Source organism: Lepidothrix coronata, unplaced genomic scaffold (assembly GCF_001604755.1).
Source record: "Lepidothrix coronata isolate B3197 unplaced genomic scaffold, Lepidothrix_coronata-1.0 Scaffold184, whole genome shotgun sequence".
NCBI lineage: Eukaryota > Metazoa > Chordata > Aves > Passeriformes > Pipridae > Lepidothrix > Lepidothrix coronata.
Genome location: NW_016690364.1, coordinates 409,876 through 422,254, shown reverse-complemented (window position 1 = coordinate 422,254; position 12,379 = coordinate 409,876). Strand labels below are relative to the sequence as shown.

Genomic DNA, 12,379 nt, shown 5'->3' with positions numbered 1-12,379 from the left:
ATTTTTGCCTGCTCCAAGAGTAACATGGATATGGATATCCTCTTAGTCACCACTCACACAGAGCACTAGATGAGAAGCTTTGGGGGAACTGTCACAGTTTAAGATGGTTGATGCAGGAATGGGAAACAGACTACTTGATCATTTGTTCCTTTTTGTGTCTATATAACTTCTTGTTTTTTAAACCCACCTCAGTATGACAATTTAATTTGAACATCAAAGCATGTAGGAAGTCATGTCATAATCCTGGTCTTGAGCTCAAATGCATCCCTGAAATTAGCTGCATTTTTTGGTCACCATTCTTACTATGAGTTTCTTCCCATGTTGCATTCTGCTGATGGCTAACAAACATCTCCTAAATTCAGGGCTAAATCTCCTTGTGGCTAGTTGATATCCATTTGCTGTTTGCTAAATCTTATTCTGTAGCGCCAACAGTTTTCTCCTTTCACGTGTACTTCCCAGAAACAGCAGCAGAGAGCAATCTTTTCCTTCAGTTAGGCAGGCTGAACAACCCAGCCTAGTTTCCCTTCTCCTGTGACCACACCCTCTCTGCACCAAGGTTGGGCACTCGTCCTTGAAGGGAGCCCACATGTGACTGGATTCCAGGGAAGGCCTTGCCCATGTCCTGTGAGATGACATTAATAGTTTATTGTCTCTACTGGACATACTTCACCTGCCACAGCCCAGGATCACGTTAGCACTTTACTAACAGAATCCTTTCCCTCATCTCTTGTTTCCATTTAACATGTTGCCAGTTTGAAGCAGAAATGCCTCAGTCTGTAAGCATCTGACATTCTACCTTTTGCTCTGTGATTCTTCAGTTAATTTCTATCACTCAAGCCTCAAAGTCAGCCAGGTCTTCCTGTATGAATAATTTCATCTTTCTCTGCACAGACCAGACCTCTGGCATTAATAACACACTCTTCCATTTTGTATCAAATGAAACCAACTACTACAGAAGAAATAGAGTAAGGCCTTCAGCACAGTCTGAAAAACCTCATTTGAGCATACTACAGAAGTTTTCTTTTGCCTTCAGCAAATTCCTAGGTCACTTAACTACAGAAATTTTAATCTAGACCTGCATCTCATCTCTAGTTTATTCAATAATTTCTCACGTGTCACTGAAATCCAGAGATCTAGATCAGCATTTTGTCCTATCTCTTCATATTTCCAGGCCATTAATTACTTTCATACACACTATCAAATCACATTTTGAAAGACCAGCAAAAAGACACCAGCAAACCCCACCCAGATCACTGTGTTTAATATTCTTCATGCAAAAGGACACCAGACATGCAATTCCTTCTTTCAGCTCTTGCAGAGGGTCTGGGAGAGAAATTATTTTACTCTTGGGTACATTATATTTTCTAATTTTTGTCTGTTTGTTTACATTTCTATCTCCAAACACCCCTGCCCATCAGATTCCTGTCTTTATATCCCCATTCTGCATCCCTTTTATTTATATTAGGAAAAGTATTTGTTTACTTTTGAGGAGTATGTGCATGATCCTCCCCCCCTTTTTTTTAACTTCATCCTTATGAAAAACAGACATGATGGTTTTATGGATTTTATATTGTTATTAAAACAGTTAAAGACATTGAGGAAAGGCCTCTGTCTTCACAGTACTGCCAACATCCACTCAAAGACAGCATTCAAAGCGACTTACAGAAAAACTAGCTTCCATTTAGAAAACTGCAGCTAATCTATTTGAAAAACAGGTAAGATAGAAGGTAAAAACTCACAAAGTAGTAAAGCTTCAAAAAGGGCAACACTTATGATAACAATCATCAACCTGGCACACGTGGACAAAACAAAACATAAAAGCCAAGAAGGGACATATCTTAGACACAGAGCAAGGCCCAACATGCCCTTCCAGAGCAAGACAGTAATTTACCACACAGCATTCAGCTGCAAGGAAAGGGGAGGGGAAAAAAGTAAAACAAGGAAGAGAAAGGTGAGGAATCATTTTGAGATTTCTTCTAGCTTTCTTAACAGACAACCAGGAAAGTGTAAGGAGTAAACCTGGAAGAAAACCAGAATGCACAGTTGTTACAAATAAAGAGCAACTCTTAATGCCCAGCTCTCCTTTAGTAGTCTGTTTAAAGTATGAGAGTCAAGTCACTTTAAATTAGACTACAATAGAGGAACGTAACCCGAAAGAATCTCTGTCTGCAGATAAGCAAGGCTTACCTATAAATGTAGTGAGGATTAATCATCAAATTGAGATAGTAAAACAATTCAAAAATATACATTACTGAGGAATGCAGTAAAATAAGTCTCATAAACTAGAACAAAAATTAAGAAATAATATACCTGCACACTTATTCCTACTCACAACGTTTGCATCAAAGTAATAACATGTAATGCATGTGATAACACTTACCACTTGTCTTAAAGGTGAAGAGACTTGTAGATAAAGGTCCCCTGCAGAGAACAAAAGATGTTTTGCAGTACTCAGGTAAACTGAAACAAACTGTCTTCAATTTATTTTTCCTGTCTGACTGCTTGCCAGTGAAACCTATGCACATATGCCTGAACAAACACTCAGTGATTAAAGCAACACTTTCTGCCACCAAGTTGCAGCGCTTTCACTACAAACACCTTTTCAACTGAAAGCTAGTCCAGAGATACGGAGTTGGAGGCTTTCAAACAAACATACCAGGCAAAAGGCACATCTTCATTAAAATGCTCCCTTACATATTAAGCTAATCATAACAACAAGAATCAATTTCCTCTGACTACTTTCATTCCTGGGACTTCTGGGATACAATGACAAGCTACACTCTTTTCCCTGTAACTAAAAAGCTGCCATTACATTACTATTTTTCCACAGACCATTAGGAATTTACAGTCAAGCAGATAAAAAATCCTCACAGAATTTGGAAAATTAATCTTTACAGGTTAAAAATATCTAGTAAACAATTACATTGCAGCAAAAGTGCACTGTGAGAACCTTAGAGAAGAGAACCTGTCAGGGGAACATGTAGCTTCACTAGCTGAAATTAATCCCTCAGTGAGACACGACCAAGATCTAAGGTGCCAAAGATAAGGAAAATACAGGAAGTACACTTACACCTTTGAGGTGACGTTGTTAGCCAAGGAGCCTTCATAGTAGGGAATGCCCTTGCTGATCACAACGTTAATTTGGCCACCCAGAGTATTTGACACAACGCCTGCGTGAACACCAGCCATACAAAGTGATGACGACTTGAAGAGGGGGGAAAGAAAAATTTAATACTACAAAGTAAATAAATTAAATACCACACCATATATTGTAAATGCTATACTATCCAGTTATAGCCTTTGTTATTATTACATTAATATACTGTTCTAATTTATTTAGAAATAACAGACTCATCTACAGTCCATTATGAAATTTATAAGAACAAAAAGAAGGTCCTAAATTTCACTGGGTCCTTGCCCAGATGTATTTGGTACGTAACTCCTGTAACTAAATACCCTCAAACAAACACCAATGTGAAACAGGCTGAAAAAGCCAGAGAGCCAGACTTTCAGCCTACAATAAATTATGTTAGACAACAGAAATTGAAGACATAAATACATAGAAAATCTTTTAATAGAAAGCACATTGAAAGTTTGTTTGTTTATTTTCTCACAATTAAGGAGTGATGCACTGCAGATTTTGTAGCTTTTTGCCAAGGCGCTGTATTTTTTAGTTTAACTCATGGTTAAACATGGTTTAACCTGGATGGTTATCCAGGACACTGATCCATATAAACCCACAGTAATACATGAATACAACTCATCCTAAAGAAGTCAATTACCTACATTGTACAGGTCAGTGGATATCAGTTACACAAAGTGTTTTTGCAGGACATCATGTTCTTGCCTTCTCTCCCTGGATGACTGGATCTACTAAGAAATGTCACAGTGACACCTCCCTGGCTTGCAGGCTGGCTGTGCCAAGTGAGCAGGACTCATCACACCAGTCCTTCAGGCACTGTGCAGAGTGAGCAGAGAAACATGCCTCTGTCTCCTGGATCAAAACTAGCCAAGCTGGGAAGCAAATCCTTCCAGCCAAAGGGGCTTGACCAAGAAATACTCTAGTGTTCAGGAGAAGAGAGAGAGTCCAGTTCCAAAAAGAGCTTAGCAGCAGTGGCTTTGCACCATCCACCACGTGCACCAAGATTTCTGGAGGATTACTGGCTACACACAGTGCAACAGGCACAGACAGAGCTATTCTCAGGTGTCCCTGCAATGTGCAGCACAGGGGTATGAGAGACATGTTGCAATTCTGCAGCCCCTCACATCCAGCAAGACTGGGATCGACACAGCTCCCCTTTCCATTGGAAGTATGAACACGGGATTCTGCAGCAGATGCAGCTCTCTCCTCTGTGCCCACCAGAAGATGTCAGCAATGAGAGCTCCAAGCTCTCAAGGACTGTGCACAATAGGGTGACACAGCAAAGAATCAAGATTTAGAGTATTTTTTAAAGCAACAAGCAGTTGCTGTACATTTGAAAGAGATGCATGAGAAATCTCTACCTGAAACTTGGCCCAACAGTGGGCTGGACAATTTGATTTCTTTGCACACAACTTGACTTCTGGGAAATTCTCTGCTTTTATATTCAGTGCAATAAAGTGAGAAAAGTGACAAAAGAAAGTCATAGGGCATTTATTTCTGAAAGTTTCCTTTTTCGTCCATAGAAAATAATTTTTCCTGATTTTGGCAAAAAAACCTCCCAACAAGCAGGACTCCTACGAATGCCGCAAATGTGTTAGGCAGAGAATCAACTTCACCTTGCTACCAGCTACAAAAATTACCTCACAGCCATTTAGTGAAGACTCACTGTGGACCAGAACATATAACAGTTACCTTGTGGTGACACTTTTACATGTGGGTGATTGTTTAAGGATTTACACGTACTTGAGAAAAGAAAATCAATCAGGCACACTTTAGATTCATATTTAATATTAAAATATTTGAATGCTAACATTTTTAAATTGTCTTTGTGTTAGATGTAATGGCTTATTAAAGGAGTATTTTTTAAAAAACAGACATTTCATGTAATTTTTACTAGATTGCTAGCAAAATTATAATAATCTAAAAACAAACAAAGGAAACACCCTCCAGTCCTATGGCAAGTTTGTTAATTCAGCTGCAAAATCTTACATTAGAAAAACAGTATACACGGTTTTGTAGTGTTTTAAGTAAATAGTACATTATTGAAGATTTAATTTCCATTTTACAGAAATACTAATCTTAGAGTATTAACTTTGTTTTGCAAATTATTTTATAGGTGCTGAGCATAAACAGTATTTCATCTGTCCAGTTGTAATAAAAAATTAATATAACCACTGAGACCCTGCTGTGAGAGACATTACATTGTCAAAACCCAGGAGGACATAATTCACTGGTTCTTTCATTATAAATCTGAATTTCCCAAACTGAGAAAGCCAACAAAAACAAAACAGTAAATAGAAAACAATATTTTGATTGATCCACCTTTCTCTGCAGCCCTTACGAAAATGTTTTGAGACTCTACTACGCTATTTCACTTCTTGGAGATGGCAGCATCTGAAGCACCTGTCATTTAGCAGCAGTGCCAAAACCTGAATGCCATGTTATTCACCTTAGGAGGTATAAATTCCAGCATCCAGGAAGCAGAACTAACATGAACAACTATAGCTGACTTGTATTGTGCATTGTGTGTTTTACCAAAATTCACTTGAGCCCACACTATTTTTACTTACATCTCGGTATCCATGGGGAATAGTGCCTGAAATATCAGCAAAAGGGATCACACATCCAGCTGGACAATACTTACTGGAAGTGAACAAAATATCAAGTCAAGATATACATACACTTACAACTCCTTTAACGTTACAAAACAGTAACTACAATTTGATCTACAATACACTGTTATTCATATATCCCTATGTAAGGATATATCCTAACTGAATGAAAAGTAAGAGGCAAGACACTCGCACCTCTGGAGCCAGCCCATGTTCATGTTCCAGGGCCATTTCATACTGCAAACATGAAAATTATTACATCTGCAAAAGTGAACTGGAGTAAACTGGTTAACATTTTCACCACAGTTCAACAACACTGAAGCAATATTGCAGGTTCCATGAAAACAGTGAGATTCAGACTTTGGCGCATGGTAAGGTCAGAACCTACAGTTAGAGCCCTATTCTGGAACTTGGGAAAATGGAAGAGAAATGCAAAAATTGCACTTCAAAATGTTTCATGATGCCATGGCTTATGTTCTCCAAAAAGTAAGTTTAGGTACTTCACAATACTCTGCAGCTTTAAACATTGTCCTGTAGATGGAAATGGAGAAGGAGAAAACAGGGAAATAACAAATGCTTCCCCCATCAGAAGGTACAGCATTCTGTCTCTCCACAGAACCTCACTAATGCACACCAAACTGTGAAATGGGTTTGTAATTTTCAACACATTTCATCATTTAGTGCTCCTTAGGTAACCATAATATGAATTTCAGTATTTAAGGTGTATACCTGCTGTAATCTTCTTTCTATGGGAATTAGATGTTAGCTCCTATGTGTTAGTGCAAATTAACGAGGTTCTACTGTATACTGCATGTAAATAACAAAAACGGGAGAGAGGGAGGAAGCAGGAGTGCAAATGTTAAAATTACTCAGCTCTAATCCTAATTGTTTCTCAAGTTCTCTGGATGGTCAATTTTCAAGCTGCAGTCAGATATAAGTAACAGTGAAGTAGAAACACTAAAATTACTTTATTAAAGAGATTGGGTGGAAACAGGTAAAAATCAGTCTTACTTGAATTCTGGTTCGGAAAAGTGACTTGCATTGTCTAAACAGGTAATTAAGTCTGGAAAGAAAAAATGTCAGGTCAAGAGGATAATAAAGACAGTAAGTTTGAGTATGCTTTTTAAAGTGCATGAAAATAAACATTTGAGCCCTGAGGCTTCACCAAAAGTCTCAGAATGAAGAAACCATGTTCCGACTAAATTTCTTTCAACAGATTTTGTATTACAGTAGAACCTTGCTAATTTGTCTAAGTAACTGGAAAATCTACTGAAAATGTGACATAAGACATATTACAAAAATTCATCTCCTGTACAGCTTAATTTTAATTTATAGCCACACTTCAGAGAACCCAAGATAATTCAGAGACACAAACATATGCTCTTTTCACAAAATTAAATTAATATTCTACCTAAAGAGGCCTGTGTTTTCAGCATTTAACACTTCTGCAGTGCTGAACCTAAGCAGTACAAGGAACAAATACTAGAGTGCCATGTTATTGGCATCCATGACAGATACTTCAAATTTCATGTTTGTGTCTGATGTGGCTCAGCACATACAGTCCAACATATAGAGAGGAAAGCAACAAAATCTCCACAAAATTAAAAACTGAAAGTCTTTATCTGCTCTTTTTAGAATTATTTCCAGAGAGGGTTTTTTCAAGCCTTTTGCCTACTGAAGCAGTTGCTTGTAATCCTTCGTTTCCTCATGGACCACACAGGTCACTCACCTTTACAATGAGTGGAAGGAGATGCAAAACAAATACAGCAACCTCTTTCAGAAGGTTAGAGTAACCAAAAACATGGCAGAAAAACAAGAAATTGCAAAAAGACTAAAAGGTAGTCGGCAGATTATGTAATTAAAGAGCTGAGGGAGTATAGGATACTGCTACTGAAATAAAATTTTCCATGAGGTTAGTCTGTATAAAATATACACTGTTTGATAGGAAAACTTTATAGTTATCTGCCACCTTGACTACTAGCTGAAAAAATGCATTTTATCCTTAATATGAAGGAGTTCTTTCATTCATAACAGACAACTGACATTCTTCCTCTGCTATTCAAGGCAAGCTATGATACCATCTCCTTAAAACTACAGCAACTTTTAAGTAACTGGCAGACCAATGTCCTACACAGAAGTAACAGCAAGAGTGTATTAAATTTTTAGAAGTTAATTTGTGGGAATGTGGGAATAAATAAATTAGTTCTGTGCTTTTACTAGACAGCTCTAATTTTGCCAACAAAAAAAAATTACCAAATAATTATAAATACCTGATTTGTCAGTGGTTGAATAAGCTGCAAGAAATCCACGTCCAGAAGCGTGAATCCCGCTCATGAACTGTACTGTGACCTCGTTACTTTTTGAAGTAATTAAACCATCCATTTGAAAGTCAAACCCACAGTATTTTCCTATGGAGAGAAGGAGAACAAAGACTGACCCAAACCAACATAGGTAATAAGCATCTTATTTCATTTGCAGCACCTTATTTTACTTGCAGTGTAAGCTCACATTATTTCCAGTGTATATTCAAAAACAAACACACGTACATGACACTAAATAAGGTTGTTAGTGTCCATTTAATGGCAGACTACGGGTAACACATTTATTTTGTCACTGTCAACAGGTGAGAGTCTCTTAACACTTGCAGATAAATGTGACCTTATGCCATTCACCTCTAATCATACATAACCTTCACAGTCAGTACTTCAAAGAACGTGTCAAGAAAAAGGATCAAGTTAGGGCAATGAGAAGCATCTACAGAAGCAAATGAGAAGCAAATGAGAAAATAGCCTTCATCTCCCCTCAGTTGCTGGGGCACTTCTTTCTTGTCAACTTTTCCATGGTTTCTGTCAAGTACTTTTCTCAGTTTTGGATAACAACAGGCATGATTCACTACGTTTCAGTAGTAACATACAAGCGTATGTGAGCACCGTTAATATAAACTGCTAGTTGGTTCACCTTCTGTTTTGCTGCATCTAAAAAACATATACAGGTTCTGTATCTGGATACTTCTCTTGCCATACAAAGTGAACAAAAATAACACAATTCAAATTAAGATGCTGGAATCCACAGATGTTGACAATATTTGCACCGTGAAGTTTTAGAATTGCTATCAAATAACATTACTGGATGAATGGCTGCTAAACAGACTCAAGTCAACATGGAATTCTTCAGTCCTACTAACTAGAAAATTTAATAAAGATACTGATCAGTTTATTAACCTGTTAAAAAAAATCTTCCGTTCTATAGGCTCCCTTGATCATTTGATATAGTAAAAATCATCTATAACCCTATTTAAGATTCTGCAGTGGATAATCAAAGTGGATAATCACCAGCAGTAAATGACACTCCATATGTTTCAGCTTATCATTCCATTTGCTCATCATTCCATAAGTTTTGTTTTCAGCCACTGGATCTTGTTACATGACTGACCAGCATGAGATTTCTCTCACTGTAGGTCAGACTGTCCTCAAAACACCATTTATCCCCTTCTTCAGGCAAATACACAGTGCAAGACACCTAAATCTAGCTTGGATAAACTACCCAGTGTTGCTTGCACCATGGACATACAGCCTTTGACAAACTGTAGACTGATCCACCTTATGATTCACGGTAAGACATAGTTTTGAGACTATAAATCATTTTTCTAACTCTTCCCTGGCCTCTTGCCAGATTTTTAGCAATCTTTTTAAAAAGCAGGCACTAGAAATGGACAAAACACAACTGCAGTGACGACTCTGTCAACTGTATGTGCAGAAGACGTAATATTACTATTTCTTCTGTACTTATGCATTGAAGGACCCCAGTGTTTGTGTACGGCACCATCACAGCAGGAGAGGGAATTCCCGTGTCTGAAGTACACCTGACTGCAGATGCGCAGTGATTATGTTGTAATGAAATTTTATAAAAAACATCTCTAAATCTCACATTAGAGACAAACTTAACAGCAACTATTTGAATCTTCATTTGGAATAAGCACTAGCCCTTAAAAGCTTCATTAGGAACCCTCTCTTTATCAACTAAGTAATCCACTAACAATTTATTTTTTAATCTAATCAATTTTTAAGTAATTTCAGATTAAAATAGGTATGATTGCATTTCGGACTTTCTGTAATACAAGTATTTTAATACTAGAGCATGTCAGGAGTCTTGAATGGAAAAACTTAGGATAAATCCAGATTTCTTCTAAGGAAATTGAGGTCACCATTTTATCTCTCCAGTGTGTGTTGCTTCAAACACGAACATTCAAGAACCTGCATCATCTGTACCTGCCACTGTTCATATCACTGTTTGTTCTGTGATTTAATTTACTAAGAGCAGAACAACACACACATTTGCTCAACATACTGTGCTACTACCCCAGCTGGGAACAGTTGAAAGTCAAGAGAAACAAATGAAGTAGAAAATTTACTCGAACCCATTAAGTCACTTGTAAAAGTGAGTAATAGACTTATCAGAACTTGACGTTCCTTGCCATTTAAGGTATTCAGTGTTTCCTATTTTAGACTAAGCCTGGTTCAACAGCGCCAAGCACATACTTATTTTCACACACTCTTACCTAGGTAGCAGTTGGAAAAGAGGGTTAACAAAGCTAACACTCCACTAGTCTCTTTATAAAAAAACTCTATTTAATGGGATCAGCATTTGAGTTGCAAAAGAACAATCTTAGTGTGGTAAATCTCCCTTTCTCTCTCTCCAAATTAAAGTTTTAGGTAAGAAAATAAAATTAATCTGCATAATAACAATTAATATTAGAGAAGAAAGAATGACAATTCATTTTGAGTTTTATGCCAAGTAACTACACGGGTCTTAACACCCTACATATACTTTGGCACAGATCATAACATCACACTGCTATTTCAAAAAAAACAACACAGACTTTTAGTCATGAAATTGAATTTGTTCTCCTGAAGAGAGCAAAGATTAAACTATGAATATTATCTAAACATGGAGGGTATTTGAACTACATGACTTTTGAAGCTGGACATCCTTTAATACCACCAAGACAAACAGCTCAAATCAGAGCGAATCCATATAACAGGAAAGGCATTTCAGGTAAGATACATATATTATATATATATATATACACACACTCCTTATAGTTCTACAATTTCCTCTTCAGTGCTTACAAGAACTTTGCAAGCTACCGGGAAATGTCTGAGAAAAAAAACCCACATAACCAAGGGGTTTCCTTTGATAATCTTAAGAATCAAAGATTATTATAGGATCTATGTTGCATTTAGCATCTAGTTTTTGTCAAAAAGTAACAGAAGTTATATCCAAGTTTTAGACAAGACATAGTTCTCAAATATCAATTATAAAAGCTCCTACCTATCTCTGTCCTGTTGGGGCCAATTCCATTGTGAACTCTTAAGTAACTGGAATGACAAGAATCTGAGTCATCAATATCAAAATCGCCGAATTTGAGCTGAACTCGCTGCCCAGGCTTTACCCGAATTTCCCATTCACAAACTGTGCTATTGGGAGATGTCCGTGGGTAGTTTATGGAAGCAAGAGTTCCACTTTCAGGGCCCAGAACAGTGTGTCCACATCCATCACCTACAAAAGAACAAGAAGAAATCAGCTCACACATTCATCTTTAAGGCTTCACTGGGGATTTAGTCAAACCACACTAATCACGTTAGAAGAAAACTCCAAGATAAGTCGCATGCAGAGGAAACAGTAATTAAGGCAACTAATGTTGCCTTATGTTTAGCTTCTCATCACAGATGACCAGAGAGCTGCTACAACTTCCTCAATGAGATGAAAATTCATCCCTAATGGCTTTAAAAATTGCACAGACAGTACAGAAAGTGTCCCTGTTATTTCACGTTCCCTCTACACCTCAGTACAGAGGGAAACCAATTCTGAAAAGGAGGGAGAAACCTGCCAATAAAACAAGAGCATATGGGTTTTACTGTAGTTACTGTATTCACATGATGGAAAAGAAGCAGAAAGCCAATGAACAGCACACAGTACTGAACACAACTGAACACAGCTCTGAGCACTACCAAACCACTAGTATGTTGTTTTCTACTGCACCACAATTTTAATGCTGCAATTCATTCATACTTAGAGAACTCACTCAATTTTTCTGCATTTGTACAACAAATTAAATTGTAACTCCAACCTGGAGTCCTGTACCTAACATTTGATTATTAACTTTAAATAGCAATAACAATACTAATGAAGACTTGTTTAACAAGTGGAAAAAATAGCACCAATTGTGTATTCTCCATATGAAATTATGAAGAGCAAACTGATAAATCTAGACATGAATTTCAACAACTAGACATGAATTTCCCCTAGTGTGTGGAACAAAAAGTGCAAGAATTTATGTGTTGGTTTGGAAATAAAAATGTTCTTAAAGTAACATTCACAATAATCGATATGATTTGTATTGGCAGAAGTTGGTTTTGAGAGCTAAAGGTGTCAGTCCAAAAGTGTTTCATATTACACAATATGTGCAGTTCCTCTACAAAGCATGAAAACTTTGCTCTCTCAGTTCCTTACTACAAAGGTAAGCTAAGCTTTAGGGACAAAGACAGTACACATATTTAAGAATTTTAACTAAATTTCAAAATTCTTAAATGTACTTCATGCAATACTGAATGGAAAAGTCAGT

At 37.2% G+C, this 12,379-nt stretch overlaps 1 protein-coding gene across 1 annotated transcript in view; it reads right to left on the bottom strand.

Annotated features, from left to right (window-relative positions):
* Positions 1–12,379, bottom strand: part of DCBLD2 (discoidin, CUB and LCCL domain containing 2) — a 39,388-nt gene that overhangs the window by 10,978 nt on the left and 16,031 nt on the right. Inside the window, exons 2-7 of the mRNA XM_017830890.1 lie at positions 11,086–11,313; positions 8,025–8,162; positions 6,766–6,817; positions 5,713–5,785; positions 3,071–3,204; positions 2,381–2,421 (exon numbers count right to left, since the gene is read on the bottom strand). Coding sequence (XP_017686379.1) covers positions 2,381–2,421; positions 3,071–3,204; positions 5,713–5,785; positions 6,766–6,817; positions 8,025–8,162; positions 11,086–11,313 — 666 coding nt within the window. The remainder of the gene's footprint in view (positions 1–2,380; positions 2,422–3,070; positions 3,205–5,712; positions 5,786–6,765; positions 6,818–8,024; positions 8,163–11,085; positions 11,314–12,379) is intronic.